The following is an 18298-nucleotide window of genomic DNA, read 5'->3' on the forward strand; positions in this document are numbered from 1 at the left end:
TACTTGAGTATGTCACAATGAAAACAACTTAATCAGGACTTGTGTTTGATTCTTTTTTCTTTAGTTGCGCTTGGATAAAATTTATCATTTGTTCTGCAAAGGGATTATTTGATTAATAATGTTGTCGAAAATGATGAAATATTGTATTTCATCTAAGGTAATACAAGTTTTAGGAGCACTGATGTGGGTAAGGTTAATTCTCCAGTGAAAGTATTTCATAAAGACTACCCAAGAATGATGAGCAAGTTGTGTTTACAGATGTATATTCCTGTAATGCATGTTTCCATTAATTTGGGACAGCTATTCAAAGCCAAACAAAACAAGTGGTCTCAACAGACAAGTGAGCCTTCTATACAGGAAAATGCTAAATAAGGTTTCCATTTCATAAAAAAAACTTGCTATGACAAATCCCCACTTTCCATTGCAAATTTACTATCATCTAATGAGAATAGATTAAAGGATTTTGGTAGTTTTTACTACTTCTAATAATAGGCATTTAAAGAGCGCCATCTATCTAGAAATATTCTTTTCCGAGAAACATTGTTATTATTTCCCCAGCTTTAGCTTGAGCTGCCTTTCAGTGCTCGTGCATCCAAAGAATTAATTCACCTCAGCTGGGTTGAGTGATGCACAATGTGGACACATTTCTTGCTGAAGGAAATTAAGCCATGGTTGGGATTCGAACCCACCACCCTCTGTTTCAAAGTCAGAAGGCTTATCCACTGGGCCACAACGCTCCACACACTGTTTAATTTTTATGAAACAGACCCAAGAAGTGACAGTACAAATTAAATTCAGCCGTTTCATTGTGAATAAATGCACAATACACTCTCCTCAAATGACCCCTCCCCCCCTTCCTACATGTATGTAAATACTTGGTCTAAAAACGTCAAATTATTAAAATAGGGTTAACTGAGAAAATTTTTTTGCTTGGAGCATGTTTCGATTCTGCTAATATGGACCCCCTTCTTTTCTCCATTTTGTGGACTTTATACACAAGTTTCTACTTTTCTACATATCAACACTACTTGATAAAAATATGATTCCAATAAACTACATCTATTCATTCTGTTTTTAATCTTTGGATGATGAATCCAATTGATTGGCAGTATATCATGAACGTAAAGTGTTGAGTCACCATGGTTAATCTTGCAAACAGGTTATTGCACTGATCTGAACCTGGTAAAACCAATTAAAATATAAATGAAAAATCTGCTGGTTAAGATCAAATAACTATTCACTTTGAAAAGTTCATGTGATATCAGAGTTTGAAATCTAAACGAATGAAAATGTAACGATGGAAGGAAAAAATGTTTGCGAAGGACTTCTCAATATCCTTGAGTAATGTGAAGGTTGATGGATTCAAGGATGAAAATTGAGAAATCATGCACGAAAATTGTCTTTTCAAACTTCCATTTTGTTAATTTAGGATTTGATATTTAATATCATATGAAAATTTAAAAATTAATCATGTGAATAATGAAAATTACAACATCTAAGCAAATTCCAGGTTTTCATTTGATTCTTAATCGGTGGCATTCGGTGCAATGGTTCTGAAAATTGGAAACAATTGGAAACACAGAAGCCAACCTAGCTCAGACGTTAAAACCTTGAAGTAATCACCAAGAAAGCTAGTGTACTAACTCACCTCCTAAGGTGGGTAACATAGTACTATTTCAAGACAAATCAAGCATTTAATTACCATCATTAGTGATCGCAGATGATACACAGACAAGGACAAAGTACTAAACAAAAAACCCGGCCAACTAAGATGCCAGCAAATCTCCCCTACATTTAAGACCTGGGCCCTGTAACACAAAGCTTGGCAATGATCGTAGAACATTTTCTACGATTGACTACAATATACAATCAATAGTAGAAATCAAGCGTACGATCAATTAATAACCTTTGTGTTGCGGGACCCTGGATCATTTTTTTTTATTACGATGCTTTTATTACCATTACATTACATCACGTTAATATGATCATGTATCAAAGTGATTGACCCACCTACATAAGCAGGGTTTTGATAAAAATACTTTGCCAATAAACTTTAAAGGTTCCTTGAAATTGCTCAAGCAACAATTGCTCTGATGAAAAATCTGCACATTAAGCCAAACATCAACTTTGCGTTGGATCCCAAATTAACAGCACTAAAAGACAGTGAAATAGTAGTCTGAAGGGTAGCACTAGAAGCATCAATTTGTATGAATAACAAATATCCCACTACAGTTTCCTAGTTCACCGCATGTTCAACAACACAAAGTTATGTATCATCTCAATTTGTTCATATCTACTTGAGATGGGTCTATCCCCATTTTTAAGGTTTGAAATCTAAATTTCACTTTGAAACTGTCTCAAAAAAACGCATATCACCCAGCAACATTTCGTTATATCATTGACATATTCATGATATCAATATACAGAAGTGGAGATCAAAGTATTCTTTATGAAAATCTTGCTTTGTAGGCGGTCAATCACTTTGACACATGATATTAAGTAATGCATAAGCATTCCGTTGTCTGTAATAAAAAAAAAATGATCCCGGTTTTAAATCTAGGGATACTTGCTGGCGCCTTGGCTTGATAAAGCTTATTACCTGTGAAATTCAACTCCTTAATAAAATCTTAAATACTTCCTCCTACCAATATCACACTCTGAACTAAAAAGAAAAGGCAGTAATTCATGGAATCGGGTAGATATAATGAAAGTATACCAGCTTCTTGCATAATAAAGCACTGCATGGTTGGAAATCTAAAAAAAAAACAATATACCTATACAATATGAAGAGGAGGTCGTTTCATAAAGCTGTTCATTAATTAAGAGAGACTTTAAGAACTGGTGATCCTTTCTTGGGGTAAATTATATTCACCATTAAATGTTCATTGGTGATTATTCAGCACGTAATAAAGGTTCTCCAGTCGTTCTTCAAGTTGCTCTCAACTTACGAACAGCTCTATAAAACACGCCCCAGGCATGTGAAATAAGTATAAATTTGTTCCTCTTCTGAACAGCAACAGCTCATTACTTTAATATTTCATATAGTTTCTGGAACTTAACTCAGCATACAACACTTTGATCATGTAGCCTCATGATATATATGCCAATTATATCTATTCCCATTATTGTTCAAGAACAAAAAAAAAGGAAGTTGATACTTATCCTTCACTTTTTGAAAGTTGATTAGGATAATCATTACCCAACTGCAGGGTGACATGGCAGGGATTCATCTTCGAATTTTGGAGGAAATAGAGTTTATATCTATTCAAACTGATCAATTTCCGATAATGATTTTTTTTCCTACATATCAATATCCCTGAAGATTAAGCATTTTAAAACAAGATAGAAAACTGATGTACATGTAGTTGGGAAAGTTCACCTGTACGCATACACTAGATACCTGAAAGGGAGATGAGATACATTTACACTTTCTCCATCCTCAAGACAATTTTCTTTACTCATTTGTTCTTTTGTGACAGTAGTAGAGTGCAACAACCAACCCCCTCAGGATAAATGTATGACTGTAGGGGAAGAGAGAGAAAGAAAGGGGGAGGAGTTAATGATGGAATCAAATAAACATGTGTAAATGTAGTCCATAGAAGGGGAGAAAGAAAGAGAAAAAGAAAATCAGAAAAAAAGTAAAATATACTTTTTTAATGTAGAGTATATCTTAAGATATTTTGGAGTTGACTATAAACTTCACACACAAATACCTGTATAAAGGATAGGAGTGGGGGGGGGGGGGGTGGTGGTAAAAGGGCATTGACATCTCAGTTCCCTGATAAAAGGTACATGGGTTGGCCCCTGCGAAAGTACAACTGACTCTACCATTAACGTTACTAGGCCCTGCTGATCATCACTTCAGGAAAACAAGGGAAATTCTTAACCAATTATTTGACAACTGCATTAATGACAAACGTACAAAAATGATTACAGTCAGAGTTTAATTACATGTGAACACAAAATGAAAGGTTCATTTCATCTACATCACCCATTTATCCATAAGCCCCCCCCCCCCCACATAAAAAGAAATCATAACTCACTTCTCCTACCACTTGTGATGAATTTGGTGCGGCTGCCACCACAGAGCAGCCAATCACAGGTGGTGTACTAGAAAGTTTAGGACCTTGCTTTCTCTTGTCATCACAAACAGAGCATACGATTGGTTGATAACAACAGGCATCTTCGGAACTCCAAAAGGCATTCAATTGCAATCCTACATGGGGGAAAAATAGGAAGGTACTATAAAAGGGAGAAAGAAAAGCAGTTTTACAGGAAAGTAGGTTTAGTGAGACAAAATAATGCAGGAAAATATAAAGAATTGTGAAATTGTCTCCAAGAATAAATCATTGATTAACTTGTATATGGAACACCAAAAATACCTACTCTCTCTTAACACTACAATGTCTTCACTTTTTCAGATTTCCCTTTAACTTTCAACAAACTTGAATACTTTCTTTTCAAATAAAAGAGCATGCTCCATAATATCATATATTTTCATATTAAAGTTTTGACAGCTAAAATCCATTTTGAAAATATTGGTTGCTGTGGCAGAATGAAAGATTACATTTAATTTCAGAATACACGTATATATGACAAGAAACAATAATCATCACCCAAAAACATTGATTTCTTTACAGTGCAGATTGTATACCATGTACGCACAAGCATGATAGATGGAGCTATTTCTCTTTATATGCCACATCACTCAACACTCGGGTACTCTAAATTCCATTAAAAAAAAAACAATAGGAAGAATTTACTATGTATATCTTACCACTTGGAAGTTCTGTTGCTTTCAATCAAAAAGCCTTGCTTACTCATAAATACAAATTTGTCTTTTTCATTCATTCATGAATTGATACATGTATCTTTTAACCTTCATTCATTTTCCATCTTTTAATTATCACTGACATCTATCTAATTGCTCTGTTCATAAATTTTCATTTTTGTTCAATTTTGTGTCGAATTATTATTTTTCGTCAACAGAGAACTATTGTTTGGCTAGTGACATCAGCATCCATGGACAATGCATAAGTCTACTCCATGAATTTATTCTAATATCATTACTATCATCATAATTTTTATCGTTGTTATCCTCATCCTCCTCATCCTCATCATCATCGCCATCATTAATTCATCATCAACATTTTTATCATCATTATCATCACCATCATTAATTCATCATCATCAACATTTTCATCATCATCATCATCAACATCATCATCACCATCATTAATTAATCATCAACATTTTTATCATCATCATCAACATTTCATTATCATCATCATCATCACCATCATTAATTCATCATCAACATTTTTATCATCATCATCGTCATCATCATCATCACCATCATCATTCATTCATCATCATCAACAATTTACAATGTAAACTGCAACAACGCAAGAAAACATCTTCTTCTGAAATGAACAGTAACCAACTGAAATCCCCTTTCTAAACCATATTGTTTTTAAGACGGGACATTATTGGCATCGACACCTTACTAATGTAAACCTATACAGTGGCTAATGGGAACTTGATCGTGGCTTCCCATAAATGCCTTCAGGGGAAAATCTTGCACTCTCGCCACCACAACCTCAGAGGCCAAGACGTGGACGACTTTAACATAAGAAGACACGACCTTTCCATTCATATCGATGGCACTGCGACTGAATTAAATGAAACTTAGCACCCCTCCATTTGGAGCCTTAGGGAAGGTCCTTGCCATGTTGTACATTAGGCTTGTTACATGATTAACCCAAATTGGGGTTAATTCACACTTAAGAGTGTTTGAGGGGTAGATATCATTCAACGTGTCGTGGCTAGTTTGCGTTTGTGACATCAAACTGCTCACTTTTCATTTTAATCAAAAAAGTGCGAAGAATGGCTAAAGAGTAGTTATTTGAAATTGTTGTGTACATGTAAGTTAATGGATTGAATCAGCTTTTGAGGGCCATTGAGAGTTATGAAAGAAATGTATTTTGCAGTTGAGAAATTGCATTACCACCATTATCCCATGACTGAATTAATAAAAAACTTGCATGGATTATTTGACAATCCATATACTTATTCATGCCAAGAAATATTATGATTGATACAATTTAGCATTGTTAAAGTATGATACAAGAGATCTCCCAGTCACAGAACTTTCTCTTAAAAAAGGGCAATATGGCTAATCACAAATAGCGTCCCATTTACCGTTATTAAGAATCAATAACATAATGCAACACATACATGTACACTTGAGCATTATCACTGGGGGAAATTGCCCCTGAAATGCTCAAAGAGCCCTAACAGATCAAAAAGAGCAAGTAAAAATAAAAATAAAAAAAATTTTACAGGAATGTTAAAGGTTATCCAATGCATTTACTGCTATCCAATGTGGCAGATTTAAGTAACCAGTTGTAAACAGAAGACCTGAAATAAAAAAAAATGTATACAATATTTTCCCCGACATGTATACACTGCTTGATTGTATTGATTTTAATGAATTTCTAAGGCATTCTACATAAGAAGAAATCTAGAGACACCTTCCAGTGGCGACCTGATGTTTCTAATGGCATGCAAAGGCTAGCGGAGGAGTTCTTCTAAGTGTGATGTATGGGAGCAAAGTGTGACACTTTCTCCCTCCCTAATCACTCCCCCATCATGAAGGAACATGACTCCCATTAGGTGTGGATAGCATCGCCTAACCCAAAACACATCCACGTTCGCCACTCTCCTGCCCCGAGACTTAGTTAAATGGAAGGTGATTTGGTGTAAATTGAGAGTAAATTTGACTGCGTGATGATGTGATCATCGCTCACTCCGATCACTAGGACTTAGGCAGATTCTCCATCAATCACGGATGTTGCACTTTGAAGAAAATGTCAGGGGTTGATGAGAAGTCCCTTCGACCAGACTAAATAAATCCACTTAATTTGATTAATACCGTATTAGTGTAGTTTATAAAATGATGCCTTTTATCCATAGTCTTTAAAACAATGTGCAATACTTGTGTGATAATTTTCGTAAACCATAATGAAAATGAACAGTCCATGTATGTATTGCATTGTTAAGTGCATATTACATGATATTAAGTCTCCATGAGCTTGCAAAGGACTTAAGGGTCATATCCAACAAAAGGTTGAATAAATAAAGAAAAATATAAAACAAGCATCATTTCCTGATCAAAGCAAGACCACAGAGACAAGTTTAAACTAACAAATTCAAAGATTTTCATGCATGTACAAAATATCTTGAAAAGACAAGTAGTAAACCACAACAAAAATTTCACTATCCATCCACAAAACTGAGTAATTAAACAATTTACACCTTTACTAGAGCTGGTTGAACATTTAACATTTAAATGAAAGAGTGAAATCAAACAAGTAAACATCACATTTGGGTAAAACTGCAGGGCTGAAATTAACTATTTTTTTTCAAGCACTGAGGAATGTTAAAGACTGCACAGCTTTAGCAAAAGCCAGGGTAATTAATAAGTTCTGCACTTTTTATTATTGGGAAAAACACTAAACAGTGCATCTTAGGAATAACAAAACTGACAAAATGATGCTTGCATTTAATAAACTTTGTTTTCATTGATTGCTTATAGCTTTACATACATGTATGTATGGTTAATCATCATTAAAATGGAGTGTCGACTAAGTCTGACAGCTAGCGTGTAGAATGTCATTTATGAAATCATTAAAAATATTGTATATAAAGGGACAGAGCTTTGTTATTTTTCTCTAGGTTGTTTGTTTGGGGGGTAGTATATTTAACAGCAGATATGTATAACTTTTGAGACTTGTGATTTCTCTTTTTAAAATTCATAAACTGCTTGACAAATGATTTTCTTGTACAATCTTTCTAAAAGATTGATTTTACTCATTCAAGTGTGCATGAAGAAGTAATACATGTACCACATGAAAGAGGGAACCCATAAGCTCTACAAACAGAGGTCATCTGTCCATTTGTGATTAGGTAATGATACATCATCAATAACTCTCAGTGTTTTTTTCTTTTTCTGGGACACACTGTATACATCCATTATTACGAAGAGAGAGAAAAAAAGAGTGCAACTACAATCTCCATTTCATGTTCATCCCTTCCTTCTCCATCTCTCCTCTGTCTACCCTCCCCTTCAATTTCCCCTCTTCATCTGAAAAGCCTCCATTATGAATGGACTCTGATTGAAGTCCTACCCATCATAAGGTGTGCAACCTCTCTGCACTTTTTCTCACCGACGGTGACAAACGACGGTCGAGCCTCCACAATGGGAACAATAAGGGGATGTCCCCCCCCCCCTCCACCCCGCATCAATTTTGGGGTTGACGGCCCAGGCAAGTGTTGCAAGATGCACTTCATTTCCTTTCAATTAACAGCCTTGTGTGTGACAGGACGGGATGAGCCGGGGGAAGGCCACAGCACGTTGGGAACATTTGCCGGAATTCAGCCATGTTGGCTTTTAGGCACACTTGCTTTGGTTCAAGCTCTGCCATGAAAGAAGTGACGAAAATTGCTTTGATCCGCTTACGCTTTAACCAGACAACATGCTTTTGCAAAGTAAAAGAGCTCTGATAATTACATACATGGAAAACTGGGTTTATATACCCATTTCGCCTGTTATACATGTATGTGCAAGTTTGTTGTATTTGTTTTCTATAAACTGACAGAGGGTTCCAAGAAACCGACTTGGTTTGATTTTAGGATTATTTTAGTTTCTACTTTTACCTTTTCCTTTCACTGATGAATTGTATTTACTTGACCGCTAATACATGAGCATGTTTTTTGCAAGTCATGTATTGGTCCACAAACAATTACTCCATGTTGCATTGTTTCTAATGACAAACCATATTTGTCAGTTTTTAGTCAACCTCGCTTGAATGACTGCGACAAACATGTATAGTCACATCAAAATACTTGATTCTTGAATAATGACTGCATGATATTAAACCCATCCATGAAATAGGATCCTTTTGGGGGGGTAGTAATTTTTGGCCAATAAATTTCAAGAAGGACCCAAAAAAAATCATACAGAAAACAAACAATTCTATGCAATTGCCATCAAGTTTCAACAATTGTTACTATAACTTTTTTTTATTAATAAAATATTTGATCATATTTTTTCAAATTGAAAAGATAAAAACCACACTCTTTCTCCATGCGCTCTGGCAAAGTTTCAATATTTGAAAATATATTCTCTATCCATTGTTATTTGACCAAACTGAACTGAACTCTAGCGAGGTATGTGAGTATCATGTGGCTCCAAACTGTTACCTGGGTAGGTTAAGAGTTAAACACGGTACACCCGAAGATATTACATTTTTTTAATTATGCAAATAAAAAAGAGAAATATAAGGATATAAATTTGAAACATGAAGTGTTAAACAAAATAAGAATACATGAATGGGGAATGATCAATGGGGAAATGATGACAGACTCACTGATTTAGACCATTTTCCAATATAACTCTTCAAAAAAATCATCTAAAAAATTCAAGCTCATCAAAATATAGTATCTCCAAAATTATTTCTCACAACTAATCCATTTCTTTGTCTCTCTATTTAATATTTCAGTCTCTCCAAAATCCTAATCTTTCTCATTCAATGACTCCTTTGTCTCTGGGTATGTACTAAGTTTTTATTCAATTAAAAATACATTGTTATACATGTGTAACATTCATTCATAATCACCACTGGTGCCATGTATCTCCCATTTCAAACCAAAATTAATTGCGTGTATCAATCTCGAATTGGCAACTTCCCCACTAAGTAAAGATTGGCGGTAATCAAATATTCATTTTTCACTGTAATATTTCCAACATCTAACCTTGCATGAATATTCTTTGTATTATTTCCCACCACTCCTTTGTCATTAACCAGAACGATTTCTGAACGACGGTGGCATAATTTGCAGTAAATGACCCAATACGACTTAAATCAAAGACTGTCTGGGATTAACTTTAGCAAGTCAAGAATCATAATGGAAAAGCAATAAAGATTTCCACAAAGTATCCATATCGGATTACAAGCATCGCAATGAAAAAAGACTTATTAACAGAAAGGTTTGTATCGCTAAATGAGAGTTAATCCCCTTGCAAGGTCAAAATAAATTCATTCTATCCTGTCAATTCATCATTTTATTACTAGTATCATATTACACTTGAAATGACAGGCATTTTGAAGAGACCCGGTATAAGTTGCAAGTTTAAAATGTCAGCAAAAGTCCCACTCCATTTTCATTTTCAGCACACTTTCTTGGTCTCAGAACTAGAGAATGTGGAAACCAATATCTCAGTCACATTTAACATGTTTTGTACCAGCTACACATAGGAGAATTAAAGGGCTGTTTTCGACTCGCCTAGAGAAAATGTGACTGAGGTATTAGGTAGTACAAAGTGTGAACAGTTAACAGATCAAATTTTCTCAAATGAAAAAACCCAAAAACTATGTGACAAAAAAATCATCGAAATTTATTCATGATGAATTACATTTCTCTACTTCTTTTTTCATTGCAACATAGTGTTGACTATGGGGCAAAAGTAAATCCATTATAAAACAAGTTAGTCTTAACCCTTTTATTCGACCCTAAAAGCATATCTTTCCTAGCGAGATACATTACCCTTTTTTCATTATTTTAGTGTTTTTGACACCCTTATTATATTACGTATGTAACGTGCCCTATCTTGAAAAAGACATCCTTTTTAAGTGTTTTTTGGGTCGCGCGTGGTATACACTCATCAATGCAAGTGCCCCCCCCCCCGGGCCGTACTCTCATCCCTCATGGTCTAATCCATGTTAATCTACAATCAGTTTGTCTACTAACCATATGGTCTAATTGCCGTTCAACCCATTTACCCTTTTGTAGAATAAACTGTCAGGCTATATCCATTTTGTCTAACACCACTGATACAGTAGTAGATGAAGTGTTTATGAACCAAATTTCCATTTGATAAAACAAGGTAGTTCATGAACCATGAGTCTCGCCTGATATCGCGATCAATAGAATATGTAATATGATCCTTTGACCCCTCAATGACCTTCTCATCTGTATGAACACAATACCTAATAATCATTTGCACCAAGTGTAAACATAATTAATGCAGAAATAAAGAAATGAGAGCAATTTGAACACAAACTTGACCTTGTGACCCCATCATCTTCAACACACTTGTAGTACCACCCAAGGATCGTTTCTACCAAGTGTATTTAGTACAATTGACGGAGAAATAAAGAAATGAGAGCATTTCAAACAATAAAAGTTAAAATTGTTGTAACCAACAAACAGAGACCGACAGACTAACAGGAAAAAGAGGGCGATTAGACCAATTTAGCATGAGAATGAATAACAGTTAAACTAAGTGGGTATTAGACTAAAGTGATAGTAGACAGGGGCGGATCCAGGATTTTTCGATTTTTCATTACAAATTTTAATGCCTCTCAAAAGGAGGCGCACAGGCCGGCTATGCCCCCCTTCCCCCCCCCCTGGAGCCGCTAGTGATAGTAGATCAAATAGGATTAGCTCATGTTGTACCATCTCAGAAGTACACCAACTGCTTGTAGACCAAATGAATATAAACATTTATTCAGAAACAACGTAGCAATAGCATTCATAAAAATCATCACACTCTTTTCGAACCAAACGCTCTTAGTTCAATAGTGGTTGCATAAAATGTAAGGGTGGCAATCTAAAAATGGTATTACAGGTTTTAAAAACCACAAAGTTAACCACCAACCCAATGTACTTCACTGATGCTTATCAAAGCCATTCCTTACCACAAATTCATCCTCAAATGTATAGCTATGCTATTGCCAGAAAACACCATTTTTTATTCATTGTAAATGATATCAATCATTACTTCCCTTGCGTCTTTTGGGGTTTAAAAGCAAAATAGTCTGTACAGTGTTGCATACAGTAGAAAATCAATAAGCACCACTCACATACCTGGACACAATTTTTTTTTAAGAACATTGAACACTGACAATCAACAGAAACAGGAGTGTCGCTAAGGCGAGCGCATAATACGCCTGCCTGTAACACGGAAAAAGGAGTTATTGGTCAAGCAAGAAGTGAAAGGTGGCGACTTGACCTTGACCTTTTAACCTCAAAATCAAGAGGCTTCCTGGGATCCATGAAGGTATCATACATACCAAATTATACGAGCCTAGTTTAAGTTTAACTAAAGTTATCGCGTTTAAAAGGACTTCAGCAGGGAAAGATGAAAACACATTGTGACCTTGACCTTTTGACCTCAAAATCAATAGGCTTCCTGGGATCCATGCTTTTATCATACACACTAAATTATATGAGTCTAGGTTAAAGTCAAACTGAAGTTATTGCATTTACAAGGAAAAGTTAACGGACGGACAGACAGACTAACAGACACCGAGGATGGTACCGTAACAATAAAACGTCCCGTCTACAGCAGGCGTATAAAAAGAGCTCAGGAATGGGTGGTGCTAATCACCCCCTCCCTCCCCTTTATCTGCGCCTGGGTTAAAAACACAATTTGCTTTAATGGCTGCTCACCAGACATTCCTGTAGAATTCATACATGCATGTCTGACAACAGAGGTAACACAAGTTCACCACAATAAGCAAACAAACCTACCACAGACAACACATCCACCTACCACACACTTTCACATGCCATTAACAACATCATTTCACATACCAAATATCCCAAGCCAAAATAATTCAATACATAATCATCATTATCACAATGAATGAAGCTTCATACTGATGTATATATTGCAATCAGCAACTATGTAGTAAACTAGCAACCTGTAATTCCTGCCAACTTGCAAGATTTTGAGCCTACACTGTACCTTCATTCACAATAAAACCCATGAAACTTTTTTAATATTTTTTTTTTGGGGGAAGGGGTGATCATTAATGATTAAAATAACATTCAAACAATATCGCATGAATAGAGTGACAACTAAAGAAGAGATCATCATCACACATTACTGGCAATTGTCTTAAACTTTGGTTGAACTTCCGTAATGACAGCATACTTCTCGCAATTTATTGATTGGCTTTTTGCTTTCAAACCAAGTAAATGCATTGCATACTTTTGTAAGGCATTGATCTTCATCAAGAGGTCCCTCAAAAATGATGTAAAACCATATCTCAACAGCTCTACCAGAATCATAGACAACGCATTATCCCTCACCTGACTTATTCTCTGCAGTGATAGAATTACAATGCACCAGATTGCTTGCATCAGTCATTATTATAGATCCTTCCACTCCTTTCACTGCGCATCTACAAGATGACCTCTGACCCCTATCTTTAGTTGCCATGACATCTGATAAGTACTTATTCTTGACATCCTCAGGCATTAGACATGCCACACCTTGAAAAAAAATTGAAAAATCTTTCTATCATTCAAAATGCCCTCAAAAATTTAATAATAATATTACTACTAATATGCAACAAGTAGTGTTCAATACAAGGTTTATAACCATTGCGGACTTTTATCTGGTCTTTAGCACAGCTACCCTGATAAAAAGCTCAAGCAGTAACAGGACTTCTTGATAACACCTACCCATTTAGAACCCCTGGGAGGAGAGTAGCAAATTCATCTCAGAGATTAAATAGTTGTGACAAATCTTGATGTACAGGCTTATTTGGCACAAACATACTCAAAGGACTTCTATAAGTTTGTATATGCACTCAAACAAATCAGAATAAAACATCAAATTCAACATCTCTGAAAGCTTAAGATTTGTTTTATCTGATCAAATACATAGAAAGGTACATCAAATTATTGAGAGTCTAATAAATCCATTGGTAGTTCATGGTACAGGTCCACACACAATAATCAATTTTTCAGTTTCTTTTCCAATTCTTTTTATATTTTCATACTATTTCTTCATAAAAAAATATAACATGTTAATTCCCCACCTAGCCAAGATGAAAATACAATGTGAAATATAATATTGTTTACAATAGAAACATAATCACTTATTCCTCCCACTTTACCACCATACAAAATATATTTTAAGATGTCTCCATAGGGAATGATGTAGGATGGCAAATTTACAATTGGTTTGATTGTCTGCGCATGAAAACAAAGTATCAATTGATTTTCTATAGGTAAAATGAGTCCAATCGCAAATTAGCAATCAATGGCAAATAAGTTTCTTGCATCATCCCCTTGAAGAGCTAAATGATGTACATGACTTACAGGGTGCTACAAAACTTTTTAGAAGCACTTGCCCAGTCAGGCAAGAAACTTTTGAAATAGTTGGAATATGCTTGCCCAAATTTCTATTTCACTTGCCCCCAAAATATCCTTGAAAAAGAAAGTTTACCTCTTCAAAGGAATGTTTTGTGGTTATTTAAACCATTTACCTTTTTCTCTCTTTTGACATGAACTGATCTACTTTGTTGTTGCATTTCTTTTTCCAAAGTGATTTTATCGTGCCTGCCATGACCAAAATTAGGGTCAATATCACATCATATTGACCCTAATTTTGGTCATTCTACTGTGAGAATTTCGCTTGCCAAATCCGCGCAAGTAGTTTTGGTCTTTACTTCAAAACACTTGCCCGACTCTAACTTTTACCTGCCCCGGGCAATCGGGCAAGTGCTTATGTAGCACCCTGACTTACCATCTAAGTTGCGAACCAATGGTATACCACACTGGACACACTCTATATCATCTTTGCAGAACTTTGATTTCTAAGGAATAAATAAAGAGGAAGTAAAAGACTGATCATGAAGGAATCCGATTCGCACCCTTACAGTACCATGGGTGCCAAAGCCTAAACATATACCAAGAAATTTGCTCTATAGGTTTAATAAAGCTTAAAAACTCCTCTTCATACTGAAAACTGTGTTTACAGAGTTGTGTCCAAGAAAAACAATGTTGACCTTGAATTATTTTGAAATTTTGTTTGTTCGACTGCTCTTAAATGAATGGCATAGAAGGGTAAAAATAATTGATGTGGAAATGCAATGAATTCACTAAATATTAGTATTGCTATTCACAACCTGAAAAAAGATCATATTTTTCAAATTTCTTGGACATATGGATAAATGAATAAGTTTGTGACAAAAATGCAACACCTATGATACAATGCAGAAATATATCAATCACCACCCACAAAATTTACAAAAATACAACTTCCGCTCAAAATTAACTTCAAGTAATTACCAAAAATGAGCTGCCAAAATGATGAAATATTGGCAAAGCTGGCACATAGCATGTCGCAAATATGAATATGGGAAACAAAAAAGTAAACTAACCTCGACAGAATCGATAACTTTCTTAGGTGTTCTCCTTGTCCTGGCAGACCGACGCACTAACATGTGAGGTTTAGTCTCTTGAAAAGTAGCTGTTTGATCAACAGGAAAGAGAGCATCCATTTAATGTACAAGATGGGTTATCTTTCCTAGTTATCACACAAACATCTGTTTTAACCCGACTGTGATAATTAGTGATTGAAGAATTAGGATTCAGAAGACTGAATCACTGGAGAGACAAGACAATGTTCCTGTTCCTATATGTTATTCATTAAAACAGGTTTATGTGCACGATAATAATAATATTTGAAGTACTGGTACTAATCATATGTTTACGTTTAATTCCTGACAGCCAATAAGAGCTCAGAGTTTTCTGCAGAAATTTATCCAAATGTTCTATTACCTTCCATTTAAACATTTTAAAAATTTTCATCTTCTGCTCATTCTTGCTATTGAGGAATGATAATCAAATTGCATTTACTTCTTCAGATGGTGGAGTCTAATTTTCTTTTCATTTTATTAATTTAGTTTTGTTTCACTTTTTACTTAAATATAAAAACCTAAAATCAAGCAACATATCAAAATATTACACTTACATCCATTTACATCCTCCTTGGCTTCAATCTGTTCACCGTGATCCTTTCTACGACTGAGATTCCTTCGTCCCTTGATGGACAACCTCCTGGACGATCTATCACAGTCTCTCTCAATCTTCATTTCATTTGTGTCATCAGTCTTATCAGCTGCAATGTAACTGTTATTCTCATTTGTAATTTCAGAGATGTCCTCAGTACTGCACTTCCTTGATTCTTCAGGTTCTGCCTTGGTGCCTTGAGGGATGAAAGGAATAGGTTTCCCAGGTGCGTCACTTCCAGAATCTCCCATTTCAGAATCAAAGAGGACAGGAGTACCATTTTCTTCCTCCCGTTGTTTTCTCCTCATGTCCTCATCATAGTGTTCTTCCTCTTCATCACTTGTAGGTACACAAGTAGTTCTTTGATCTCTATGGTCATCTTGTACTTCTTCAACTTTTCCTTTAACTAATGTTTCCTGATTAGAAACGGTTCCACAAGAACTTTCAAACCTGCAACATATGTTGTCATTCCTTTCCTCCTTTTGGCACCCATTGTCATTTTCATCTTTGGTAAAGGCAAACCTGGAAAGTTTATTCTTAAATGATGTGAAAGATGTCTTTGTTGCTTCCTCCTTGTCTTTTGGTAGTGGTTCATCATCAAACTTAAGTTTTGCCTTTGGAGTTGGTATGTGAGTTCTTTGCACTTCATCTACATTTGACAAACTCTTCATGGGTGATGTCACATCAATGACCCCACCACTGTGGATTGGGATGCTTGGTAAAGCTTGCACTGAGTGTACAGGAACAAAACTTGTTGATTCTGCTTGGGCATTTTGGCAAGTGCCACTGTTCATGATCACAACATTGGGTGCACCGTTTGTCTTGTTGATGAGGGACATACCTAGCTGCTGTTTGGAAACACAACCGTTTGCATTTGATGCTACAGCTGGTGAAAATGACAGGAGTGTCTGCTGAGGTGGTACTTTCTGGGCAGCATCAAGTTTCTCTTGGGCTCTTTTCCCTCTAGGTTTTCTCTCTCTTCTTGACTTCCTCCCCTTTTTCTGTTCTTCCTGGTCTTCCTCTGCAATGGTCTGACATTGCCCATTGCCTCTTGCTACAGAGGAACCCATGGATCCTTGCTGACCTATATGGTGTTGCAATGGTGTAGGGTCATTCGTAGAGTTGCTAGTAGGTGTTAAAGCACTCTTGGACATAGGAATGAACAGCTGACCGACATTGCTCCGACCAAAGAGCATACCCTTCTCCTGCTTAGGAAGGTTAGTGTTATCCATCCTGCTGGTTTGACCACATTCTGGAGTACCAGGCATGCTGGTTTGATGGCCAAAGCGGAACGGCGTGTGGGAAAGATTGCTAGTGTTCAATGAAGAGGCACTTGGAGTGACTGGACTCAAGGTCTGAGAATTGGGCTGGGAACCATCAAAAACAGATGTGCTGAAATAGAATTGAATTATCAAAGATTCATTCTTACATTCTCTGCAGTCATTCAATAGGGCTGCTAACATTCTTAAGTAAAAATAGGGAGAGTTGTCTAGATACATGTATTACATAGGCTATGTAGATTTGAATCGGTAACAGATCAACACACCATACACGTGACCATAGCTGGAAGGATATTCAAGGATTGATGACACCTTGGTGAATATACATGTAATGCATTGTTTTGTAACCTGCCGCATATTCATTAAGGTGACGTCACTCGCTGGTAATAAGTTGCATAATCAGGTAGTTTACTTTATGTGTTTACCTGTCGATTGCAGCATGAAGAACGCACATGCTGTGTTTATCAAAAAAATTTCTATAGTGATTTAGATGGACCAGAGCTGCAGTAAGCATTACGAGTTGATCATTAAGCCAGACGATAATTGCAGTCTCTGATGGCGAATCTATAGACTATATAATATAACAGACATTGCCTGGTCTTTCTTTTTATTAAATAACACTTCAACTCCCCTCCGAAGCTATATATTTCCCTCAGGAGAATATTTCTCAGTCAGGCAAAATATAATCCTTTGGCAAAAATATAGCTCCGTAATATATGTATATAATATGGTACATGTATCCTGGTGGATCAAAACAAAGTAATAGTCAATGTAATCTTTATCATCAATCAATCATTCACTTAATTAATTCAAGTTTATTTAAACCCGATTCGCAGCTAAATGGCTGAATACATATACATATACATATGTATACAAACAATGAATAGACTCATTACATATTTCAAACAGTAAACAAACAATGACATTCAAAAATACTTAAGAATTATGTAGTTAAGGTTAAGAAGGCAAGATTACTTATCTTATAAACATCATAATCATCTTCATCATCACCACCATCTTTTATCATCATCATCATCATCATCATCATCATCACCATCACCATCATCACCATCATCATCATCATCACCATCATCACCACAATCACCACTACCATCACCAACCCCATTATCAGAAACCATCATTAT

The 18298-nt window shown here is 35.7% G+C and overlaps 1 protein-coding gene across 1 annotated transcript in view; it reads right to left on the minus strand.

Annotated features, from left to right (window-relative positions):
- Window positions 1–1870: 1870 nt before the first annotated feature.
- The window catches only part of LOC121408459 (Fanconi anemia group J protein homolog), a 50383-nt gene continuing 33955 nt past the window's right edge, over window positions 1871–18298 (minus strand). The window contains exons 28-33 of the mRNA XM_041599936.1: window positions 15836–17265; window positions 15243–15331; window positions 14606–14675; window positions 13162–13344; window positions 4044–4216; window positions 1871–3521 (exon numbers count right to left, since the gene is read on the minus strand). Of these exons, the coding sequence (XP_041455870.1) occupies window positions 3459–3521; window positions 4044–4216; window positions 13162–13344; window positions 14606–14675; window positions 15243–15331; window positions 15836–17265 (2008 nt within the window). The 3' untranslated portion in view covers window positions 1871–3458. The remainder of the gene's footprint in view (window positions 3522–4043; window positions 4217–13161; window positions 13345–14605; window positions 14676–15242; window positions 15332–15835; window positions 17266–18298) is intronic.

Source organism: Lytechinus variegatus, chromosome 2 (genome assembly GCF_018143015.1).
Source record: "Lytechinus variegatus isolate NC3 chromosome 2, Lvar_3.0, whole genome shotgun sequence".
In the NCBI taxonomy this organism is placed as follows: Eukaryota; Metazoa; Echinodermata; class Echinoidea; order Temnopleuroida; family Toxopneustidae; genus Lytechinus; species Lytechinus variegatus.